The sequence below is a fragment of the Centruroides vittatus genome, unplaced genomic scaffold (genome assembly GCF_030686945.1).
Source record: "Centruroides vittatus isolate TY-2023 unplaced genomic scaffold, ASM3068694v2 contig_1175, whole genome shotgun sequence".
Taxonomy (NCBI): Eukaryota; Metazoa; Arthropoda; class Arachnida; order Scorpiones; family Buthidae; genus Centruroides; species Centruroides vittatus.
Genome location: NW_027120753.1, coordinates 37,759 through 64,644, shown reverse-complemented (window position 1 = coordinate 64,644; position 26,886 = coordinate 37,759). Strand labels below are relative to the sequence as shown.

The 26,886-nt window shown below is 28.2% G+C and overlaps 2 protein-coding genes across 4 annotated transcripts in view; one reads left to right on the top strand and one right to left on the bottom strand.

The window, feature by feature from the left end:
• Positions 1-7,792, bottom strand: part of dom (domino) — a 179,706-nt gene extending 171,914 nt beyond the window's left edge. For both annotated transcript variants that reach the window (XM_067279421.1, XM_067279424.1), the window contains exon 1: positions 7,652-7,792. The gene's annotated coding sequence lies outside the window, so the exon portion shown is untranslated. The remainder of the gene's footprint in view (positions 1-7,651) is intronic.
• Positions 7,793-7,935: 143 nt separating this feature from the next.
• LOC136982881 (nucleolar complex protein 4 homolog B) overlaps positions 7,936-26,886 on the top strand; it is a 32,231-nt gene continuing 13,280 nt past the window's right edge. For both annotated transcript variants that reach the window (XM_067279443.1, XM_067279434.1), the window contains exons 1-6: positions 7,936-8,080; positions 15,802-15,910; positions 16,478-16,578; positions 19,081-19,179; positions 22,246-22,386; positions 26,197-26,323. In XM_067279443.1, coding sequence (XP_067135544.1) covers positions 7,943-8,080; positions 15,802-15,910; positions 16,478-16,578; positions 19,081-19,179; positions 22,246-22,386; positions 26,197-26,323 — 715 coding nt within the window. In that variant the 5' untranslated portion in view covers positions 7,936-7,942. The remainder of the gene's footprint in view (positions 8,081-15,801; positions 15,911-16,477; positions 16,579-19,080; positions 19,180-22,245; positions 22,387-26,196; positions 26,324-26,886) is intronic.

The window sequence follows — 26,886 nt, the reverse complement described above, 5'->3', positions numbered from 1 at the left end:
AAAGTATACACAGATAAATGTTCTTTTATATCAGTTGAACACCAAAAAACAGTGATCCTACAAGTCTGGGAAGAGATAAATGTGAAGACCTCAAAATCTTGTTCAGGGCCAGTTTAACTGAACATTTCAATCAATGAATAAAAATGAATGTCTAATAGTAATGTTTCATGATTTTTGTGTTCTTTTTTTTATAATGTTGAAAATAGACCTAAAGGTGTCTATATTTATGCAGCTGGAAAAACTAATTTATGATTAAAATAAGCAAAAACAACTGTTGTTTTTTTAATATACAGTGAACTCCTGTATAATACACTCCCCTAAAATGCAAATTCATATAACATGATGAAAAAATTACGACTAGTACTCATACAAAATTCTCATTTTGTTGTCCAGAGGTATATGTTTCTTCTCTGACTTTTAGACCTACGTTTAACATTGCATAAAATCCTCTGATAATGCATGTCTCAATAATACGATTTCCTGTGATGCTGAACATATCTCCTGCATTGTACAGGACTCCACTGTACTTACATAACTTAATTACAATTTTATCTGTGTTATTGACAACTAGTTTTCAGCAGTTTAATATGCCTAGGTCTGCTTGTAATGAACATTTTGCAAAGTAATGTATTTACATTGTGATTCTTTATTACTATTTATACATTAGATTTATTCATTAATATCTCAAATTTTATTAACATTGTTATTTTGTTTAATTAAATATAAAAATCATACTTAATCTCTTTTTTTCTAATGTTTGAAAAAAATATAAATTTTTGTGTTTTTCTTTTGAACATTCATAATAAAAGCATAAAAATTTGATTGTACAGTCAAACCTGTTTTTATGCGCTCTTTTTATGTGCGATTTTTATTTGTGCGATTTTTTTAATGCGAATTTTTAATTTGTGCGGTATAGTTGGCGACTAGTCTCGTGCGATTCGTCATGTCTCACGTTGACTTATTATAGCTAAATAAACTTATTGTAGCATAAATGCACTTATTATAGTAATATTATTGCATGAATATGCGAAAAATGAAATAATTTACTTTTTAAGTCAACAAAACACCACCTGGACAAAAATATGTAAAACAGACGATAGACCAGACGATGCATTCAAGTGCTGACATCTGTTGTCAATAAATTTTATTTCGTACGGTTTTGAGTTATTTTCTACGTGAGACTTCTTTTATGCGGTCCCTATTGACCGCATAAAAAAATTATTTTTTTAATTGTGTTGCGAAAACTATTATTTACAGCCATTCGTGAAGTTTCGTGAGATTTTTTTTAATGCGTTTTTTTTAATGCGGTCCCTATCCCCCGCATAAAAACAGGTTTGACTGTATTATATAAAATAATATAATTGATAAAAAAAACTGATGTAATTGAATAAAATTTTTGAATTTCAAAATTTATACAAAATCTACTGAAAAGTTTTGATCAAATTTGTCAAACATTTGGCAACATTGGCAATTTATAATCTGTGACAGGTAACAAAGTGCAACCACAATCCACACTGCTCTCATAGCTAAGGCTACTACTAGCTAATATATTACACTTGTTAAGTTATTGTAAATAAATTTTTTACAGAATAAAAATTACTTTCTCATTATTATGAATTAAACTAGCAGATGAGCCCGGCATTGCCCAGGCAAACAATAACAACAAAGGTTAAGATAATTAAATTATTTCATACTTCTAATCTTTCTATTAATAGTATAGTCAGTTGAAAGGCCCAATGCAGGTATCACGGCATGCACACAAACTCTGGCAATTCCTAGCTTTGCCACTATGCTTTGCAGGTGCTCGATATGCCAACACAGACTGCCCATTTTTTCAGTAGCAGCAGTGGTGTCATTCCGTGGTATAAATAATAAATTCATATCAATAATAAATTACAAATTACAAATAAAAATAATAATATACTGAATTATACTGTAAAAATATAACATAATTTATATTGTTAATTTAAATATTAGCTAGGAGTGCCCATAGTGGCCGTTTTTGGCATACTGTGACAGAACCATCCAATTTTTAGATTTTATATAGTAGATACTTTTGTTTGACTTGGTCTGTATCATGACCTCAAACCTTGTAACTCAAATTTCATCTACTTGTAATTAAGATAGAAGACTGAAACTTTGAGAATACACCAAGTCCAACAATAATGCACTTTAATAATGTTTCAGAGAATGGCCCCACCCTCTGACCCCAAAACCCAATAAGCATAACCAAGTATAGAATTTAATTAGTAATATCCATTGGGAATGGCTATTTTAGAATTTTTATATTTTGATGTGTGTGTAAATGCATTGTAATGATGTATATGGTAAGTGTGGCTCAACCTCCACCATTCCCTACCTCCAATCTTGAACAACATGACCAAAAACATAATTTAATCAGTAATCAGTACTTGTTAATATTTCTGAAATATTATTTCAGGTGTGTGTGTGTGTATAAATGCATTGTAGTGAGATGGGGATGGGCAATATAATCTAAGTTAGTGATTTCCAAACTTTTCTGAGCCATCACCCCTTGGTTCCATAAACTTATACACAATGTCCCTCAATGTCCCCTAATTCATTTTCCCATGTATGAGAAAATCTTGGAAATATTATTAGAAAAATTTTTCTAAGAACCTCCTACTTTGTATCCCTATCATTGTTCTAAATAATCAGGAAACTATTAAATGCAATGTTTCTTCTTGCCCGTTTTAACAGAGAAAAGGGAACAGTTTTTCAGTGACCCAAACCCTCACCTATGGTCACCGTTAGATCAGTACCCTTCCTCCAGTACCCCTGCTGCCCACTTGTTTCTTTTTGGCCCCTTATATTTATGCACTGCCCACAGGAGCAGCAGCATTCACTTTGGAAATCACTGATCTAATGTATCATTTGTAAGGCCGCGACTCCACTAGCCGTAAAAGGGTCGTAAAACCCCTCGCCGTAAAGGCTTTTAATCACGTGACCATGATATTTTACGCCTGAGCAGGTCGTAAAACCAACGTAAAAGCGAGTTGAGCAGTGTTCAACTTTCGAAGTGAATACGACCATAAACCAGTACCATCCACCAATCAGAAGTCAGTGAAATCTAGGTCATCGTGACACAGTACAAAAATGGCGAAAAACGAGCTTTTGTGTACGTTCTCTCGTGGCTACTCTAGAAGATCTGGAAAGATTTATCGAAAACATCCGAAAGTATTCATGTATCTACAAGAGGTATCCTGATTATAATAATGGATGCCTAAAACACATGATATGGACAGCCAAAGGAAAATCTTCAATTTAGAGGAGTATATAATAAAAAAAGCTAAGCTTATAAGTGCTGTATATTATCTTAATAATATAATAATACAAGTCAATATATGAAAGTAAAGATATTACTTTTACTACATTTGTAATTATAGTACAGAAAAAACTCATAGAATATAATCATTGTCTTTATATCGATATATCACGTATACACTGTAATAGTACTGTCACCATAAAAAGCTTCGCTAGCTAGACCTCCACCGCAATCCGAGCGCAAACGCAAATAGGTAACGTGATTAAAAGCTTTTACGGCGAGGGGTTTTACGGCTATTTTACGGCTAGTGGAGTCGCGACCCAAATGACATCTTAGATGCATATGGTAAGGTAGCTCAACCTCCAACATTTTTAAAAGCACTTAAAAATTAGTGACTACTCAGAATTTGCCCAAGAAATGCATCTGTGATAAATGGAAAAATATTTATTGTGCTAGTAGTCCTTTCTTGCACAGGTCCTGTACAATACCACACATTACACAAAACGTCTAGGAACATCAAGAATACAGATTCACAATAGTACATATATCATACTACAGAAGGTTGCCATGCTAAACACACATTACACAGTCAAGAAATTCTTAAAACACAGATACATATACAAACAACATGTAAACATAATAACTTGTTCTGCAGCACTAGTCACAGGGCTTCACCCTGGTGTAGCACAGCACCAGGCATCAGAACATGCCATGTAAGATGCACTCTATCACCACCAACACAATAATAAAATATTAAAAAAATATATTTGGGACATATTAAATCAATGGAAAAGTTCATTTAATCAAAATATGACTCCAGAAAATTTAAAATTAGTTACAAAATGCATGTACCGACAAATATTAAGCTATTGTAACACTCATCTCAAAGACACAATAAATGATGTGTTTTTTGAAAATGGAATATGTCGGTCAACTTATTTAAATGATTATATCTTTGTTAAAATGGAAAATATACTGTTATATTTCATTTCAACATATTTCAAACAAAGAAAATCAAATATTTCATTTCTGAGTTTTTACCTTATTTCAACAAGATAAAAGAAAATAAATAAATGTTGAATAAAATTTTCCAGTTTTAGTTTATTTGATTTAAATATTATGACAGGATAATTTTTAAACTTATTTGGGATACTGGTACCTCCTACATGTCTACAGGCATATATTACAAGGATTTTTATATTTAATACAATAAATAGAAAGTAATAACTAATTATCAATTATTATTCAATGCAAGTGGCAATACAAAATATATATGTTAGAATCATATTATTTATATAAGAAGAGTATAAGGATGCTTTTATAACTTATTGCTTCATAATTTATAGTTAAGAATAGTCAACATTTAAAAATAATTATAAATTCTAATAGAAATAATTTATAAGGTAAAGGCTAATTATAATTATTATTAAGTATTACATTTAATTATTATTAAAACTTTTATATATAAATACAGTTTGTGTCCAAATTACAAGCTTCAACAATATAAGAAAAGAGTCTGCTAAATATTTTAAAGCCATTATAATAGACTAATCGGAAAATTCAATCAGCATAAAAGTTTGACTATTGCTTGCAAAATAAGATCATCTGTTGTTCTATCAAGTTGTTCTTTAAATAAATTTGTATTTTAAAAATCAAGTCTCGAGATTGTTCCGTAATTTAACAGAAATTTTGAAGTTAACATTTTATATAATTTTATTATTTTTAACTTGTTACAAAATAGATATTTAATATTACAAGCTGTATAAATAGTGAAAATGTCAAAAATATTATGCTCTTATAAGAAAACATTTCTTTTCTACATAAAATAAGCATCTGATTCAACAACTATCAAGAACATGCATAAACAATGATCTAATGACCATTTTTACTACGGTAACTAACCCGTACATCCTGAATCATGCATACACATACTGTAAATATCTGTATAGTTCTTAATGAAAAAAAAAAAACATTCCCTAAAATAAAGTTTTAGCATCTTTAATTTATCAAGTCAATTCATTTACATTAGGCCTATTTCCCAAATTATTGTTGTAAACTTATTTTTTCTTGAAAATGGCAGAAATATCAATAGTTAAAATGTTTAGCAATTCTATAAACATTGTTTAAATATTCCATACAAAGTAAACTTTGATTAAAATTGTTTTACTAAAATATTATGTATCATTGTAACTGTCAACAGTATTAAACTCAGATCAAAGTAGCCTCAGATTATATATATTCACATATTTCTGATTAACTCAAAATGAATCACTTCAAAAATGGCAAAATTATTAACAAAATTTTGACAAATTATGTGATAAAAAAATAAGTAAAAACAATTTCAATAGTATTTGCTATTATTTATCAGGAATAAATTACTTTCTTTTTTTCAATAGTTTTTGCAACTTTCACAAAATTTATATTTCAAACATTGAAATCTAACATGTGATAAATTAATTTAAATCAGTATATTTCTTTAAGAATTAAGGCAGAAAAAAATATTATTGTTTGCAAAACATTGATTCATAAAATAAAATTTTTCCAAAATTCACAATCTAATGTTCTACCTAAAGAGGTAGAACTATTCAAATAAACAAGATATATTTATTGAATGTTTTATTTTGCACTGGGAGATTTCTATTAAACTGAATCCTTTAATGTAATGAAAAAATATTTTTCTTCAAAAACATTCTTTCTTATGCCAATTTTCGCAGCTGTAAATAGAATGCTTATTTCTGATGTACTACTAGTGAAATAATTTTCAATTTATGTTTAATTCATTAAAACTTGATAAATAACTTTTTTATTTTTTACATAATCAAATCACCATCTTTGAAGTAATTAGAAATAAGTGAAAATTTTGCATGTAAAGCCAATATAAGTATTTATACTAAAAATATATTTCAAGCAACATTTCATTATATAATCAAAAGATTCAAGTTCAGGCTGAATGATCATTATTCATAAAAAGCAAGCATGTTCATAATAATAACAATAATTTTAAAAATTAACTTAAGATGAATTAAAATGATCAATATATATATAGTTATACACTATATAACAAATTAAACAAAGAGTTAGTTCAATATATAATATTGATTTCTTTGAAGATGAAATAATTGCAAGAAAACTACACCCCAACTTTTGAAAATCCAAACATTTGAACTTTAAAACTTTAGTTGTAATTTTATTTTCCAACATAAAATATTGATTTGAAATTTAAAAATATGAAATTAGATAAATATAGACTGTTTAGATTACATTCAGTTATCAACCTAGATAAAAAAAAAGCATTATTAATTTTGAAAAAGCTATTTGTATCAGCTATAAACCAAATTTAAAATTTATCACAATATCCATCATCATTCAAAAAATAGTAAGGTAGTAATTTAAATGGACATTTAGCATATATGATAAATAAGCAAATACCCACAAACCAGCAATTAATTCTCTTTCAAACAAATGTTTTCATCCTTTTTCAATGGTCATCGTCAGGTTTCAATGTAAAACGGGGCGTGCTTTGACATAAAATAGATCTTCATAAAGTGTTATATATATATATATTTTATAAACTTCATATTTTTAAAACTGGAATCCAGTTGAAAGACTAATTTTTTAAACACGTCATGGAGCATGAGTGTATCTTCAAGACATGCAAAGCTTTTTAAATTTTTCGAATTTACATTCTTTTACAAACATTCCATTTACATCAAAACCCAACAACAACGCTTGCTTAAAAGAGAAATTAATTGCTGGTTTGTGAGTAATTACTTATTTAATTGTATACCAGTCATATCGTGGCAACTGTAGCATATATGATTTAAACACATTTAGAAATCAATCGATTTGATTGTTTAATTGGATGTATTTCATTTCAAATATAGTTTAAAATCATGTGATTCCAACAGCACATGAGTTACTCCTATTAAGGTATATGAATCACTATATTATTATTAATAAAATTGATACATGTCATTCATACAAAGAAAGAACAGCTTTTGTTTTGAAAGTGGCGAAGTGTAGAATGCTCAAGTAATTTAAATTTACCTTAAATTTTATATACAATATACGTTCGAAAATCATTTAAAATCATATATATGTTGAGATGCCGGCTTCCGCCGCCTCTTTTTTGTTATCTAAATCGACCATTGCATATATCTAGCGTTATAACGCATTGTTATACATCGTCCACACCGTAGTAACTTGTGTAATTTTATAGTATGTCAATTTTATATGTGACAAGAAGTTACAAAGTCTCACGTGGTCACTTTCACCCCCCCTTTCAGAACTATTATCAACCGAAGAACAACAAAGGAATACTGCGCAGCCGCCATCTTCCGTCCTCATCCCCGACAGAACTTTTCTTACCTTTGAATTGAATCTACTTATATTCTTCTAAAGATAATCCATCGATACATAAGAATCAACAATCCTTCAAATTAAGAATCTTAAGCATCTATTTTATACAATAAACTTTGTGATTGTGATCATGTGAACGTCATTTTTAGCGATTTATAAAGCCATCCACTGAAACATCGCTATAACGAACTCTAGGGTAATGGCTGAACACGGACTATCTAAAACACTGAGCATGCGTAAATAAAGTGACGTCATCCACCAAGACACTCAACGCATGCGTGTTTGGTGACAACTTTCAACATGGCTCCAGTCAAGAAACGTGCGAGGACCGATTTGGACGATAAAAAGTGCTTTTCTGAATTACAGAAAAAAGCTGACCAATTCTTAACCGATCGTAGCTGTTCTAATAATCTTTTGGATATTATTTCTCTATGTATAGTGAGTATACAGCTATTTTTTAAGTCAGAAATCGTGTTTATTTTGATGATGTGTGATTTGCTGATACAATAAGTTTAAGAAATCCTCTTGTTTGGAGTTGAATACAAACACGAGGCAACTGTTAACGTTTATTATGACCCAATAAAACTGTCAGCAGTAATTTTAATGATTTTATTTGATAAAATTCTATTAAACTTGGATATAAATTTACAGATTTGGCTTTTATTCAGACTATTTGTAATTCTTTCTAAGAATGAACTTAAAAATATGATCTTTACTCTCTACTTAGTAGACATTGTACTAGATACTGTACAATTTTTTTTATTACCTTTGAATTTTAGTTATATAGTTATAAATACATAGTCCAAAAGAATTATGATCAATAATTTGGAAACAACAGTCATCTAGTTTAGGATAAAGTCAAATATAATGCTACAATTATTGGAGTCGTGGTTTATAGGTACATTTTTGATTTGTTAGGGTACAAATTTTGTAATAATTGGAATAATTTGTCGTCATAAACTTCATATGCTGTAAAATTTGTGTATAATTTGTTGTCTATTATTTTAAATGTGATAAACTGCTTTGTGTAATAGACATAAATCATCTTTCTTCTTTATTTTTGCCTTTTCCTATCTTTATATGGGGTCAGCATTTTCTTCTCCAATATGTTTCCTCCATTTCTTCCTATCAAGGATGTTTTCTCTCTTAAGTCCTCTCTGATTTAAGTCTTCTTCCACCTTATCTTTATAACACAGCCTTGGGCTTCCCCTCTTCCTCCTTTCTTTCGTTATCAGTTTTCCGACCTTTCCAACATAATCTTCACTACTTTGATCTACATTGCCAAACCACTTCAACCTGCATTCTTGCATCTTCATGCTCGAGGACCCACCTTACAGAACCTCTAATAAACTTGTTCCTTATTCTATTCTTCCTTGTAATAAACATAAATAAGTTTGGCAAATTGGTAAGTGCTTTCAAGTCATTGCTCTTCATCAGACTTTGTTGTTCTAATTTTCTAAACTATAATGTATGTGTAGATGATACCAGCAACAGTAGAAGCAAATATCAAAAATCATGTAAGATTTTTTGGAAATATATCTTACTACTTCTGCTGTTACTATGCATGCATGATAATTTAGGAAATTCAAATAACCCACTCAATTGTATATTGGTATTTTTCGAACTTTGTATATTATAAGATTATTTTAGATGAGTGTTTTTTCCATTAAAAATACAAAAGTAAAATTCCACTTTTTTTGTCCATGCTTGAGAGTCTCTCATTGATTAGGTTGAAAACATTAACATGTTTCTAACTTCATTTTTGGTTAAAAGTACTTAATTCATTAGACTCACTAAAGTGGCTAGTTCAACTTTGTTTCTACAGTATAAAATACACACGAATAGACCTAACTTTGGACAAAATATAGAGTCAATTAGACACTAACTTTAAAATATCTATTTTCTCTTTGTTAGGATCTCCAATTATAGGTAAATGGTATTACTATTAATTGAGTATTATTTAACTTTTTTTGATTTAATGTAGAATCATATGAGAAAATAGTTTTCGAGTGAGACTCAAATCTATAACCTGTACATATATGATGGGTGTATTATGTTACCTAAACCATGCTCAAACTAGATGCTTGTAGATTATGAGTTTAGAATTTACATGTGATTTTTATGATTACTTTACAGTACATCATATTATCCATCAATTTGAGTCAAGCCTAGAAACAGATGAGTATTAATTATTTGTATATTTATGTATATATTTCTAGCAAAGATATATAAACTGCTTATTTTTTTCAGTTTGAAAATTTGAATCCAATTTATACTGAAAGCTATGTTATTAATCACCATGCTGATCAGAAATGCATTTTGCTTAGCAATTTGAGTGGTATCCACAGAAAAAATGAGTTATTCTTTATCATTGTTGCAATGAGTAATCGTTAAGATTAATATAAATTCTAAAGTCATATAGCATGAATTGAATCTAACTTGGTGTGATTTGGATGTCATAATTGATAACAAATTAACTTGGTATTCAGATATTACAGATCCAAATTTGCTCTAAGTTGTTCTTTTCCAGATAAGTTTAAATTAAAATTAAAATAATATATTTATCAAATTGCTAAATCTGTTAACAAGTAGCAACATACCTGTGAATATTAATTAATCCAGCCGTTAAACGATTTATTAGCTTAATTCTAAAAATAAGTTAAATTATATTGTAATCTAGCAATTTTAGCATTGTTCTTTACTTTACATTTCAGATCATTAATATTATTCTAAAAGTTTCTGATAATGAATTTTAACATAACATAATTGGCATCCACTTATTAATACCAACTCCAATGTTTCAGGAGAACACTGTCAACTGGTAATAAGTCCTCCAGTTGGAATTTGAAGAACTGTTAATATAGTGTTTAAGCCTTACCAAAAAAATTAATGTGTTGCAAGAAATTAATAAAGGCTCAAAAAAGAAAGACATTGTAGTAAAGTTTGGAGTTCCTGTGAGTAGTTTATCAACCATAATAACAAATTGCAAACCAATTTTGAAATTAACTAATGATGCGAGATATACAGGAAAACATGCTAGAACTTTCGTTTATGATGATGTGGACAAAGTTTTAATGCTCTTAATAATTGTGAAGCATATTACAAAAAGAATATTTTTTAATTGTTCTGTGCAAGAAAAATTTACAATTTTTTTACAAAAATGTAGTTATTTGGGTTTATTTTAACCTATAACACACAAATGTTAACACACAAATGTAAAATTACTTAAAATTAAAACTATGTTTATATTACATTTATATTCATTTAAATTGTGTAAAACAACAAAAAAATTACATTAAAATAATATTTTATTTACCAAAACGTGTAATTTCTGTAAAATGAAATTTTCCTGTAGCAAATTTTTTTCAGGATTTAGCAACCTTGTTATATAGAACTTTGACTGTATATAAAAAATATCTGCCAAATCGTATGCTTGCTAAGCATGCAAAAATTTTTAAGTTTTTCTACCCCATTTGACTATTGCTCAGTTGTTGTGTACCCTTTTTCAAGTACTTTGTGTGAGATTCTTCTAGAGTAAGTGAGAGTAATTTATCAGCAAACCAGACATATGAAAGCTTATATTCCTATGCTAAGACAAAAATAACCTCTGAAAATTAACTAGTAAAAAGGACTAGTATCTCTGACTAGCAATAATTAAAAAATTGCATTGTAGAAAAAGCTAAAGAAATCTATTGTTATGTTATAGAATGTTGCCGGCTTGAGATATGAATAGACAAAGTTCTGTTATATTCTAATGCAATAGTAACCATTTTAATACAGGTGCACCATTGGATTCTAGCAATTGATGATCTGGCACAACCTTAAATCTGGACAAAATTACAAGAGGAAACTTAATATTAGCACAGTCAGCAGAGTATTTTACTGAGTGACCACATATGGAGTTGTGTGTAGGGTATGCTTATCTACATTATTGGACTGCAATTTGAAAAAATCGTAGACCTATAAGTTCCTATAAAAGTTTTTTTAAAAGTGTTTTTCATTAAATAAATATTTATACACATATGCATAAATAAAACCATTGTTTCATAAAATTGCGTTTTATTCAGACTATTTTTATGTAATTCTTAACAAAGTAGTTTCAATTTACTATGTATACTGTATAATATATTTGAACAACATAAAAGGAAAAGTAGAGCAGTGTGAAATTAAGTCATGTACTTTTAAAAAAAAACTGATCAAGTTTTGTTTGTTTCTTGTCTCTTTCTGTCAAAACTGTAGTCAGATGAAAGAATGAAAAATCATTTTAAAGGTTAGCTCACATTGACAGGTAATAATGAAAACAAATGAGAATCTGAAAAATGATATTTTTTTTTTTTTTTTTTTTACTTAGTGAAATTGGTTCAAACTAAAAAATGTAGAAAGTGGGAAAAACTTCAATGTGTTGGTCTAGTGGAGCAATTTGATAAATGGGATAATTTCGTACCAAAAATGGTGTCACATGTTATATTCTGCACTTTGCTTTTTGTGTCTGCTACTGATTTGCTTTCAATATGGACTAAGCTGAAGTGAATATATAATTTGCTTTTTTAATTTTTTAATAATTACTAAATTTTTCTATTTTAAAGTGAATAAGGCATAAGTGAGAAAAAAGTACTGTAGTCTGTCAAAAAAATATGATTTATAAGTGTAAAATCATATAAATGAAAACTTAACTGAAATGTTTTATAAAGGAGAAAGTATCATATAGAAAATATTTAACATATAGTTGCAAAAAAAATGTATAATTTAGAAATGTAAACGTAGTTTAACTGTACTTTCATGTAAACTGTCCAGAACTTGTAGAATTGTGATTTGATATACATCCAAGAAAAAGAATCTAAAGGAGTTTGATCTATTGATCTAGCTGATCATAATCCATGACTTTCACATCCAATCCACACCATTTAACTTTTTTATCAATTATAATTACAGTGAAAGCTTTATATAATGGACTATCACAGAACTGAAGAAATTGGTCTGTTATAATGAAAGTGCGTTTTATCATGATTACCATCTCATTTGTTATATTGAAAAGTCCATTACTATACAGTAGAATCATGTTAGAACAGATCTTGATAATAGACCTGGAGAAAATATCTACAGTTTGCAGATGTTTTTTTCAGGTCCAGATGCCAAATCAATACATTTTTACTTCCTTTCAACATATTTGTTTCTTTGAATATAACATTATCTACTGTATATAGTAATATTAACTTGCCCATTACTTTGTATTGAAATTGTGGACAAAAGTGTACAAAATTTCAGTTGTATATTATATAAACCAGATTTTATTAAACTTGTAAAAACTATATCTATCTATCAATAAAACTAAAATATAAATCTAAAGCTTTTCATTTTCTTTTATGATCCGTGACATTGCTTTACACAATAAATCCAAGACTTGCCTCACAGAGAAAATGAAACAAAAATTGAACAAAACTAGTCAGTGAGAAAATGAAACAAAAATTAGATGTAATGTGAACATCTACATTAAAAAAATGATTTAAAAATGAATTTTATATTATTTTTGTATTTTTGCAAATAAAGTAAATAAAATGAAGATTGTGACAAAATATGACAGTGACTAAAAAGTCTATAATAACAGAAGGATGGTGATCTGCAGGTGCATAAAAATAAATCCTCTAAAAATAATAATAGGGGTCCATTACACTGAATTACAGGAGTCCATAGTAGCCAGAGTTTTCTGATATTCTAGTTCTTACATCTGATAATTGCTATGAAACTAATCAAAAATATTTGTATTATATATATAAACAGTAGATTTAAGTTTATTAGGAAATATAGTAGTAGTGGAAGATGACTATATTATTATACATTACTCAATATTCTATATTGACTTTTATATTGAGTGTCACACAAAAAATTTGAGAGATATAGACTCGGTTGTGCTATGAGAAATGCTTATCCATCCTCCTCTTCTACTATATTAACAAAGAAACTTAAATCTATTGTTTAGATTAGTTCTCAAATATTCTAATCTCTCATCTATAGCCTTCACAATCTTTCTTTCTTACTCTTTCCAGACTGCTCTTATAAGTTACATCCACATTTACATATCTCAGGTTTATCCTTATAATCTTATCTCATAAAAATCTTCCTTATTTTTCCAATTAATATTCTACACTTAATCAGAATTATTGACTTTGATATTATATTACGAGGGCTGTTTGGAAAGTTTACAGCCTTGCCTATATGCGGCACTGCAATCAATTTAATTTTTAGTGGGAATAATTCAGCCATCTTTGCTAAAGATACAATACCAATTTCCACTTGATTTGTCATAAAGTTTTGCCACGACAGCTTAGCAGATAGTCAGTGTGCACATGCTTTGTCAAAAATGGAGAAGACGGAGACTTGTGCGGTCATAAAATACCTGACGAAAAAAGGGTTGACCCCATCTCAAATCAAAGCTAACATGGATGAAGTTTTGGGTGAGTCTGCTCCTTCACCACTGTGAAAAAATGAACAGCCCTTTGTAAATCTGGCAGAGAGAGTGTGGAAGATGACTCTCACAGCGGACGGCCGTCAACTGCTGTCACTGAAGAAAATATTGACAAAGTCCACGATTTGATGTTAGCAGATCACTGTTTGAAAATGCGTGAGATAGCTGAGACAACAGGCATCTCTGTCGACCGAGTGCACCACATCCTAACTGAAAATTTGGGTATGACGAAGATCTCAGCAAGATGGGTGCCGCATCTGCTGACTGCCGAGCAAAAATGTGTTCGCACTTTGATGTCAAAGGAGTGCTTGGACTTCTACCAGAAAAACCCACAGGATTTCTTGCGTTGGTTTGTGACTACTGACGAAACGTGGATCTACTACTACACTCCCAAAACAAAAGAACAGTCAAAGCAATGGAAACACCACAGTTTGCCACCACCAAAGAAGGCAAAGACAGTTTCATCAGCGGGGAAAGTGATGGCCTCGGTTTTTTGGGATGCTATAGGCATCATCTTTATTGACTACCTAGAAAGAGTAAAGACCATCAATGCTGTCTATTACTGTGAACTTTTGGAAAAACTGAAGAAAGAAATCGAAGGAAAGAGACCACACTTGAAGAAGAAAAAGGTTCTGTTCCACCACGATAATGCACCTGCACATTCCGCCAGAATCACTGAACAAAAGAGAAATGAACTTTGCTTCCAATTAGTTCCACATCCATCGTACTCACCTGATTTGGCCTCTAGTGACTTCCACCTTTTTCCAAACCAAAAAAATTTTTTGGCTGGAAAGAGATTCCACTCAAATGATAGTCATCTCTGAAGTGAACGAGTATTTTGCACACCTTGACAAATCGACCTATTGTGATGGCATAAAACAGCTAGAACATTGCTGGAATAAGTGCATTGCTAACAAAGGAGACTACCTTGAAAAATGAAAAAAGTTTTAACATTATTTTGTTTGTTGTTCTATTTGAAGCTGCAAACTTTTCAACAGCTCCCTTATATGATTCTGAATACTTTCATTTAAATATTTTATAATTATTTGTAGAAAAAATATATTAAACTGTATTGATGTGCAATTATTTTGAAAATTGAAAAGATTATCAAATATTACAAGAATTTTTTTTTCGTTTTTTAATTTGCTATTTTGGTTAAATTATTTAATTGGAAAAAAATCAAAATTTTTTTGTGTTGCTAATAAACATTAAAATTGTTAACATTAAATGACTGACATTTATGACATAATTAAAATTTTTTAAATGTATTGTATTTAATTTCATTTATAAAATTTATATGCAAGAAATATTTGTTATTTTTGTATTTTCTAAAAGGTTTAAGAAAAAATTTATTTTTAAACGAATTTTTGTAACTAAAATAATAATAAGAAATTTAAATTTCTCAATTAAATTATTGATTTCTTAATTTTTTCCTTAGCATTATGGATCTAATTTAAATTTTAAAAATATCATTGTATTATATAATAATATACTTTATTTAATTTTGTTAATATTTTGAATAAGATAATATCGATTCAATTTTTCTCATAAACAAAATTTTATTTATATTATAATGCTATCAAGGGCATTTCCAACATTTCTTCTGCTAATATAATTAAAAATAATTTGTTATTTTGTGATAATCTTAGAAACATCTGTTTTCTATTATCAAAATTTATCCAATATGCGTTTACAGTCTGATGAAGAAGAAGTAGTCATCGAAGCTCAAAAGACATTGGAAAAAATTTTTGTATTCCTTTTAAACAAAAATGAATTAGATATGCAAGATTTAGAAAACAATGAAGGTAATTGATAATTTTACTGATTTTATTTATTTATTAATTTTTATAGCTTCATTAAATATAAAATTTTAATATTTAAAATAGCATAAGAAAATTTATTGCATAAAATAATGTACAAGTACTGATCTGTTTTTAAATAATTCATGTTTAAATATATTATTATATTTAAATTTATCTTTTGATTCTGATGACTTTTATATTGATTGTCAAATAAAAAATTTGAGAGATATAGACTTAATGTTGCTTCGATTCAGTCGCGTTTGTTATTGTACTACGACACATTACGAGACGTGCTTAATCTTGATTATCCATTTACTGTGGATTCGAGGGATAACATTTAAAACACCTTGCTATTATTACTTAATTACTGTCTCAAAAATAACTTTTAATTTGATTACCGTGTATTTCTTAATTTATAAAGTAATAGATAATGAATTGTTTGATTTTATAATTCATAAATAAATTAAAAATTTTTATCAATTAAATTGAAATAATTATCTTGTTGAATGAAAGATGAAATATAAAGAAATAATGAAAGAAATATATTTAACTTTTTTTTTTCGTTTACAGTTTTAGAGACTGAAAAAGTATATAAATCTTGGTTACAGGAATGTTATGCAGATGCTAAAAAACAGTTAATTGAAAATTTGGATGCATCTTATAATATTCAGGTTTGCTACTTTCTAAATTAAGTTTCTATTCATAATATTAAAATATGAATTCTGTTTTTAAAATCCTAAAAGATATTAATTGCTTAAATGTAATAAAATATCAACTTTTGCTCTCGTTTTCATGGAAATCAGTATACAGGTTTAAAATACTGTATAGAATAATAATACATGGCATGTCATTGAAATAGCTTTCTCATATGTTATCAGTACCTAACATTTGTAAAGCCACATTGTCCTTGCTGACTGACTTACTCATTGACAAAAAATGTTTTAACAGAAATAATTTTTTGCAGAAAAATGAAGTGATATGGTTTAAAGGGGAAATTGAATATGTTACCAGAAAAATAATCTGAAATTTGTGAAAAGTGAAATAGTTTGTGTGCTATAAAGTATCAAAGTTCAACCAGCGGCCTATGGCTAGAAGATAAAAGGGAATTCTGTCAGTAAAAATGGTTTGCTTTAATTCTTCAAAATGCCATTAGGTTCGCTTTTCAAGCACTTTTTTCACAGAAAAGATAAACAAATACCAATAAATTATAAAAATTTATTTGTTCTTGATCTTAATATTAATATAAATGATATATTTTAGCATTACAAAGTATTGATATTTATGGCTATAAATTCATATTTGACTTTATAAAATTTTGGGTTGTATACAATTAATTTTTCATTTATCACATAGATTTGGGATAATAATAAAGAAGAGTTTTTACAGAAAAATTTGGTATCGTATTTTCATGTAATGACTGGCATGCTGCTTATAAATGGGGAAAGACCAGCATGCTAGAAATTCAGGAATACTTGCCTGCCGGTTAAACTGAACTAAAATATAAAATTAATCAGATCTAACAAAACTAGTTGCTAATTAAACATTAAAGAAAACATTCTTTCCAGTACAATAAAATAATAACTTTGTAATTTGACCAACTTAAAATCAGGAAGAGTGTTTTTGTTTACAAGACAATAAAACAATTAACAACTTATTGACAGTAGTAGTAGTAGTTTGTCAGTGTGGACTACACTGACCATTCACCCCTATCTTAAAAATAACACCTTCCTCTCAAAATTCACACAAAGCTGGTGTTAATTGGTGTATGTTGAGCTAATTTATGGGGAGTTTCTTAAATTTAATATGTTTATTTTTGAATCAAATTACCATAAAATAAACATAAGAAAGGCACATTTGAAATTCCACGAGTATTTTACATTGTTAGAAAGAAGACAAAATGAAGAAATTAAATGTATAATAGTAGTTTTTGATGTAATGCTAACACTTTCACAGTTTTAGAATAAAAATTTATTCATTTTTATGTGACCTAACTTTTTCATTTTTTTTAAATGCACCCTCTAAAGAGGGATGTATGAGCTCACTTAAACTGGCATGACAATTTTTACCAAATGGAAATATCTGATTTCTTGGTCTCCCCGAATAGTTTAGCATGATGGTCAGTTCATGAAAATACAGTATTTCATTCACATTAAGGATTTGAAGTCAGAAAAGAAAATTGTTTTTACTTAAAAGTTTCTGATAAAAATTGATTAATCTACCACCAGAAAATATTATTTTAATATGTTGTGTGATAAATAAATTTTTAAATTAAAATTTACTAATTATAAATGGAAGATCAAGTTTACATTAGAAAAATGGTTTTATTGCCAGTTTAACATTAAACAGAGATTGTCATAAGTTTAAAGACACATATCAAAAAGTGATCCCTGAGGTGATAAATTGAATTTCCTTGCCAGCCCAGTTTGTACTCTTACTTCTTGATCTGTCTCTATCTTATAGGCTATAGTTTAACCTTTGACATCTCATAGAACATCATGGTATCAGAATTATTGATTATTTCAAGCATTTTTTGCTTTATGAAAGATGATGATGATATTAATTTGCTTTACAAAATTTTAACCATTTTTTCTGTTTTATCTTCAACTATACTTAAATTTTATAAATATTATAAAATTTAATAACATTTTAAATATATAACAATAATAGAGAGAGGTTGTGGCCAAAGTTTTCATCTCTAAAACGTGAATGTCCAACGTTGAGCATTATCATCCTGTAAACCTAGCAGTTTGACAATGTTTGGAATGTCAAGCATGATTCCAATAATGTTCCAGATGCCATTGTCAAACTTCTAGGCTTACACGATGGCAGCGCACAGCATTCAACATTCACGTTTTAGAGATTAAAACTTCAGCCACAACCTCTCTATTAAGTAAATAAGAAAATTAATATTTCTGTGTAAAGAAGGGTTGTTATAAATTTCAAAAAAATATATATATATATATAAAGAATATCAGAGGCAGAGGGCAGGGACAGAACCATTAGTATCACTGTATGAATGCAGTACACATTTAAGAAACATATCATATAAAAGAAAAATTTCAGGCATATAGTAATCGCCTTTCCTTTTAGAAGAATGTGAATATGTTAAGTAATTATTTCTCTGTAAATTTATTTAATATTATACAAAATATACATTAAAAATTATTTCATAGGAATGTGCATTAAGTGTTTTAATGAATCTTGTTAAAGAAGAAGGACTGAATCTGCTGAAAAATTCCAAAAAAGATTATTTTTCACTTGAATTATTAACGGTAAGCTTAAATGATGAAAATTTTTAAATAATAGTTTAAATAGCTATAACATTAGTTTTGGATTTTAAAATCTTTATTATATTCATAAAGCATGGATAATTTTAGTTAAAAATTTTTGACAATTTTTATAAATACTAATAAAGAGTTAATTTTAAACAAATTTTATATCATTTATTCATGAAATTCTAATCTATGAAATAATAATTAAATTGCAAAACACTTGTAAAATATCAGGATAAAACCAAATTTGTGCTGTTTTCTTATACTTTATTTGTTCTTTGATAGTTCATACTTTAATATATTACAAAGATTTTTTTACTAAATTGGGTAATATATTTAATTAGCAGATATTTTGTTGGTAATTTTATTATTAACATTTTATTTACTCATTCTTAAAGGGGGGGCGTGTACTAGCCGCTGGAGGTACGGGTGAACTTTTAGTGAAGCTTGATAATTCTGTTTTGAGTGAATTGAAAACCCATAAGAAGCTGAAATATGACAATTTTAAAGAAGTGCTTATTTGTGAATAGACTTTCCTTGATTTTAATTGTGTGTTTATTAATAATTGCTGGGATTGAGTCCAATCCAGGCCCTTTCCCTCGATCTCCACAACAAATACGTCAAGAAGATATGCAAAGAAGGGGACGAGGCAGACCTTGCAAGAATAAGCTTAAAGAAAAAGAAAGGCAATTGAGCGATACAACTAGTGAAGATTATTATCGATTAGAGGATGTTTTTAATAAAAATAGTCCTGGGACCTCGAGAGCTACGAAAATTTACGACTACTTCGAAACTTCAAGAGATTTAGGGCCACAAGTTCAGGAAGAGTCACAATTTACATTGAAAGCAATATACGAGCTAATTCAAGATAAGTTCTCTCTTCTTCATACGGAACTACAAGGAATTAGAGCAGAAGTCATTGCTTTGAAAGAAGAAAATAAATATTTGAATGGAGAATTGTCAAAATTATCCCAAAAAGTAGAAGAATTAGAGGAAATATCTAATAATAATTGCCAATTGAAAGGTATGTTAGAATTTGAAATAGACCAGCTAGCTAACGTGAGAAATAATAACAACATTATAGTTATAAACTTTCCGTTAAACTCGACTGAGCATGTAAAAGAAATTAATCAGTTTATAAAAAAAGACTTGGGAATAATTAATAGTCATATAGAAGGAGTGGTTAGATTAACCAACAGTGAAATCAAACCCATAGTGAAAATATTATTGGGGTCCGTATATGATAGGAATCTGATAATTAAAGAATTCTGGAAAAAGAAAGGCGACTTCAATAATAAAGTGAAGGAAAAGCTAATAGTTACTTCGGATTTATGCATGAGATCCAGAATGAGAAGAAAAAAATTATTGGCAATAATTAAAGAAGAAAAACACAATCGGAATAGAATTATTATAAAAGATGATTATTATATTAGACAACATAAAATATACATATGATATTAATCTAGATAAAGTAGTCCACTTGAATGATTTTTTGAGAAGGAATTGATCGTCATCATAGTTCTGATTATGGCTAGATAGAAGAAATAATATCAGGTCAGTCCATAAGTCGGTGCGCATTTTTATGACCTTGAGAAAAATCTTGTTTTGCTGTTAAAAATGTCAGTCTAATGTGATAATTTTTACACCGAAGTGTTAAATTGGATCTCATTAGTATAATACTGTTCAGAATTGTGAACATTTCAGTTGTTTATTTTCGTTAAAATGGAAGTAACCGACGAATATAAAAGACACGTTTTATACTTTTTATTTGGTGAGAATGCTACAAATGCAGCCAAAAAAATAAATACTGTACATAATCAAATCGTAATTAGTTCAAGGACTGCGCAGAAGTGGTTTGAAAGATTTAGAAACAACGATTTTAGTGTGGAGGATAAGGCTCGTATGGGAAGATCCATCGACTTCGACGACAATGCTCTCTCTGCACTAGTCTGCACTGTAAAAAAGGCTATTTCTGAATATTTTGATTCAAAATCGAAATCATTTTACGAAGACGGGATTAAAAAGCTACCATCGAGATGGCAAAAAATTGTACAAAATAATGGTGAATACATTATAGATTGAAATAAAATTTAATTAAAATCTTTTGCTGCTTTTTTGTAGATAAAAATACGCATGAACTTATGGACTGACCTGATAGTTAGTTTGAATGTTTAAATGCTAAAACTATGGTAATAGAAAAATTGAAACAGATTTGGCCTACACTTATTCCTTATGATAATCATTATTAAAGTTTTTTCTAAGTTAGGGGATCGAAAAAATATCAACTATTCCACCGAAATCATTATATCAAGTACATAATTGATATATTTCTCCTGAATTCTGCCTATCTTAAGATTGTTCTAATCTGTCAAAATCTTGTGTGGTATAATATAATTTCAGAACCTTATATAGCAACTGATATATGTTTCAGAATTTTTTACCATTAAATTTCTCCACCTGGCTAAGATTTAATAATAAGAAGATAATTCAATAATAATAATAATTACTGCAGTTGGTGCTTGTAGGGGTTTTTATTCCCCAAAAATTATAAGTGTCGTTTTATAGCAAGGCACTACAGTTACGAAATAGATATAACCTCCGTGCTACGAACAAGATCAACAATGAAATACTAACTAAGCATTTTGTATGTGGAAAAAATTACAATTTGATGATAATTTGTATAATTTAAAAATTTTTTGTAGTTATGTAATATGATATAATATATCAAATACATATGTTTGCAGTATTGCAAATATATATCAATATTGAACAAATTAGATATTATTATAAGATGTCAATATTTTATAATTATTAAATAACAAAATCAACTATGTTGGTATCAACTGATTCTCCCCCTTGTAACAGATATACCCTATTACAATAAACTTTACTTACTACTACTACTACTACTACTACTCATTCTTAAATTCTTTAAGACATTTAATTTAATTTTTTTTAAATACAGAATTAATTTACTTTCATTTAAGTTTGGAAATTATTAAATTATAAACTATCTATTTAATTTATTTAAATTTTTATTAAAGCATCATTTTATTATTATTTTAGGAAATTATACAAAAGCTTCTTAGTGAAGAAAAAGAACAAAAATTGATCATCATTCAGTTAACAAAATTTTTCAAATATGAAGATATAAAATGTAATGTACTAAAATCTATAGTAAAAATACTGAAGGATAATAATAAACAGGTAATCAAGAAATTTTTATAGAAGTTACTTTTTTAATCTACACTGTAATTTGTGAGCTTTTAAGATTTAAAAAATTCATTTTGAATTAAAATACAAATTCATAATTTTTTAATAATATTTTCATTAATATACAAATTAATGAAACAATTATTAATTATATTAATAATTAATAATTGTTTAGATATACAGTAGAATTCAATTTTGTAATCACTGATATTATCATCAGTTGTGAAATGTTAATAGAATTAGCATGTCTCAAAATATAAAAGTCAAAATACACATATAAAACTTGCCAGTAGTAATCAGGTTCTGGTTATAGTTATCATTATCTTCACGTAAATATGCAATCATTATAATTTTAAAGTTTAACATTTAAAGCACTGTTATAATCATTCTGCTCATTGTTTGTTCACACTACATTAATTTAAATTGTTTGTATTTCTTACTTCAATTTCACACTGGGTGCATTATTAATAAAATAATGTATAACTTAAAAATTAATTAATTATAATGTTTTAATGTCAGAGTCAATAAAACAAGAATTTCTACTAATCATAGTTTTATTTATTCACCACATCTAATGTTATCGGTATAGGTGAGTCCCAAAGTGATATGATTACAACAAGCAGATTCTACTATATTTGAGAAGTAGCAATATTTAAAATTTCAAGCTGTAGAATTTTCATTTTTATATATTTTTACAAATCACAAAAAAGTTAATTATAATAGTTACATTACTCTAATTACAGTACAATACAGTATTGTACATAATGCTTTAATTTGATCATTTATTTTAAGATTTAATGTTTTTTCTATTATTTATATATATATATATATATATATATATATATATATTAATAAATGTGTCTAATTAACTGAAAATTTTTTTAAAAAAGAAACTTTAATTGTAGTTGTACATTTACATTAGTTTTAACAAGTACAGATGTAAATAAAATTCAAAGTATTTTATTGTATAATTTGAGAGACATAATGTTCAATAAGTAGATATAACTTGTAAATAGAGTAGGCTACATCATATGTGCCAATGCAAATACACCAATGTATCCATGTTATCCAAGCTCCTGATTATCTTATCTGATTTGAAAAAGTCAAACCCTCTTATCAAAAGGATCAACTTTCCATTATTATATTTTTTGCTATAGATCCATAAAGTGAATTATATAAAGTTTACTATATTCTTAAAACCTGTATTTGAAATTACTTGATTTTGGAGATATTTTATTCTATTGCATCACATTAACTGAACTCTAAGCTAAACATCTTTGTCAAGGGAATTGTGCTATCATTTTCACTAAGACAATTCTTCTATTGATATATTAAAAGAAACATGAAATTTGACACTTGCTCCTGCTTTTCATTATCCAGTGTTATAGAAATCTTCATTAGTTTCATTTCCTCTTTTTGTACTTAAATTTAACTTCATTATATTAAAAAATATATATATTTCTTACTTATCAAGTAGCTTTCATTTATGAAAAAGAAATTATATTTACCATAAACAGGGATTCCTGTAGAAAATTTTAAAAAATTGCCAATCATTTCACTGGTTTTAAATTTTCTTCGTCACTTCAAATTATTTATCTTCATCAGTTTTACATACTAATTAAAAGTGCTGGTAGCCTTATCATTTTGAAGTCTGGAAGGGAAAAGTAACATGTTAAGCTATCACTTATGAATAGGGATCATTTTTTAATGAATAATTCTGAATAACACATTTGATCACAATGCTTAAAAATATTTCACATATTCTGTTATGTCAAAATTTTTACTTTTCCAGCTCTGTTATATATAGCAGTGGGAAAGTATGATGAAACGTCAAGAAATGCAAAAAAATACCAGGATTTTTTCTGTATGTATGGATGTTTGTGTGGGGGCATGATTTTGTTCACCCTCTTTGATGCTTAATAACTCCTATGCTTTTGGTTGAAAATTTCTGAAATTTTGCAGGGAGGTTTTGTTAAGGGTATTGATGCTATTAAATTTTGGTGGTTAAAGGTCAATGGGATAGAGAGATTAAAGGGAGTCATGTGTTATATCTCGAGTATGGTCAGACTTAATGACAATTTTACTCGTTACTAGCATTTAGTTGTTTTATAAAACCTATCCCTATACTTAAAATTAAAATTTTTGCTATTTTATAATTAAAAATATAAAGATTTTTAAAATAAAATAGCATAATAGATGATGCCACATACAGTTTTAAATGTTGCCAGGAAAATGAAAAAGTGTCACCCCAAAAAATTCTCTAGATTTTCTATCAGCTGATAAAAAAAATTCCCAATGTGGAAGTGCTGGGTGGTATTATATGAAAAGTGCCTTCAGTTCTTAACCTCACTCCTGCTTTCCTGTCTAAACTTGCTATGTGACACACAGGGTTTTTATCGCTAGTATTATAATTTTATCATCACTTTAATAAAACTATTGTCAAGTATTTGGCACTATGCAGCATGACCCCTGCATAAAATACTTTTTCATAAATTTTAAATGTGTATTACAGGGTAAGCCAAAAGTTTCTGAACTCTGATTTCAAAAAACTGTAATGAGTTTTTTAATGAAAATAAAAAAGTTTATATATCACAGATGTTGGAAGTGTCCACCATGATCCTGCAAGCACAAATTCACGTTTATAACTGCATTTTAGCATGATCGAAGAAATGTTATTGATGATAGTGTCAATGTTCCTTTTCAAGGATTACATATCTCTTGGATTATCCCTGTACACCCATTCCTTTAGATAACCCAAAAGGAAGAAAGTAGATGACAACAAATTGGGAGATGTTTGAGGCCAGAGACCCTTCAAAATTACACAATCTCCAAAGAAAGTGCTTAGAAGTTCCATCATGGCTATCACTGTATGGGATGTCACTTCATCTTGCTGGCATTTTGTTTATCCTTTTCAAGCAACATAATGAACTTTTGAATGATTTCTTGATATAGCTCATTGTTCAGTATTGTTTCAAAAAAGAAAGTGTGGTTTCCCTATTTTCCAAGAGAGTGCACAGTGCAAGAGTTTTTGGGAATTCAAGGGAAATTTATGGAGGACACGTGGATCGAAGGTGGTCCAATATCAGGTGTTTTGTGAATTTACATAGCTACTTAACCTTTACATGATATAGTCAAAAATGCAAATATTTGGTACTCTTAAGTGTTGAACTGTATGATAATCCTGTTTGCTGTGCCAGATGATGTAATGTTTTTTTAGGTGACTGCTGAAATCTCTGATTAATGACATCAAACACAGCAATGATTAGGATGGTGAGGCATCCACTTTTTTGCCTGTGTAACGCTACCAGTTTCACAAAACTAGGTAATGAAATTATTTATTGTATACCTAAACTTAAAATGAAATCTCACTGATTTGGTTTCAAAATGCACTTCCAAAAGGAAAACATGCTGTACTTGTGAAAGAAACATGGCTGAGCATATGAATAGTCTTCACTACTGCATTATGACAGAGAATCAGTAGAAAATATGCACAGGATATCAACATGTCTATGCAAGGAGAGACATCTGGCATAGTTTGGAATTTATTTTTTTGCAAAGCTAATTTAAGTACTTGGGCCATTGTTATTGTCTTTACATGTTCTTAAAGATGTGAGAAAGGCAATAATTTTAGAAATTTATAGCACATGTTAACATCACCAATATAAAATATATTAAAATCAGAGCTCAGTGACTTTTGACTTATCCTGTATTATATTTAAAAAAGGTAATAGTATAAATTACATTTGCTTTCTATTTAATATAGTTTAGGCATAATTAATATTGACTTGTTTATTCTTTCTATAGGAAAGCAATTCCATATTTTTAGAGAATATTTATACAATAATTTCAAAAATTCATTTAAATTCACCAAAGAAAGAAGGGAAACAAAATAAAGATGATGATCTGAATAGAAAACTTTTTATAAATTCAGGTAAAAAATTTAGTTTATTTTTATATTTTTTGTTGTTAAAAATTTTGCTTATCATTTCAATAATTTGTCGTTTCTGAAATGTTTTAAATAAACTTAATATGAACTGCAATCAGTTATATATATATATATATATAAAAACTTAAACAGTAAATAGAAACAGATAGAAAAAATAAATTAATTAAATTTGTGCATCAGAAAGACTAGAGACTTATTACATATATAAATTGTAAAAATGTTCCTAAATTAAAAATATAAATGGTTAAAGTTTTGGTTAAAGTTTGTTGCTGTGATGTATACTAGCATGTCAGTATGTGATTACAAATTTTTTTAAAAAACAAATTAGTTACTTTCTAACGGTTTTTGTCAGCTAGGTAGTCATGTAAAGTTTTGCTCTTATCACACAAGATCCAGGTTCAGATCCGTATAATTTATTATAGGTAATATAAATCAAGGAATCATTCCTCATGTATGCTAAGTAATCCACTGTAGATCTTTTCCATTATAAAGAATAAAATCATGGCCATCTATATAGCCTTAATATCCATACATTAACAAGCATTTAC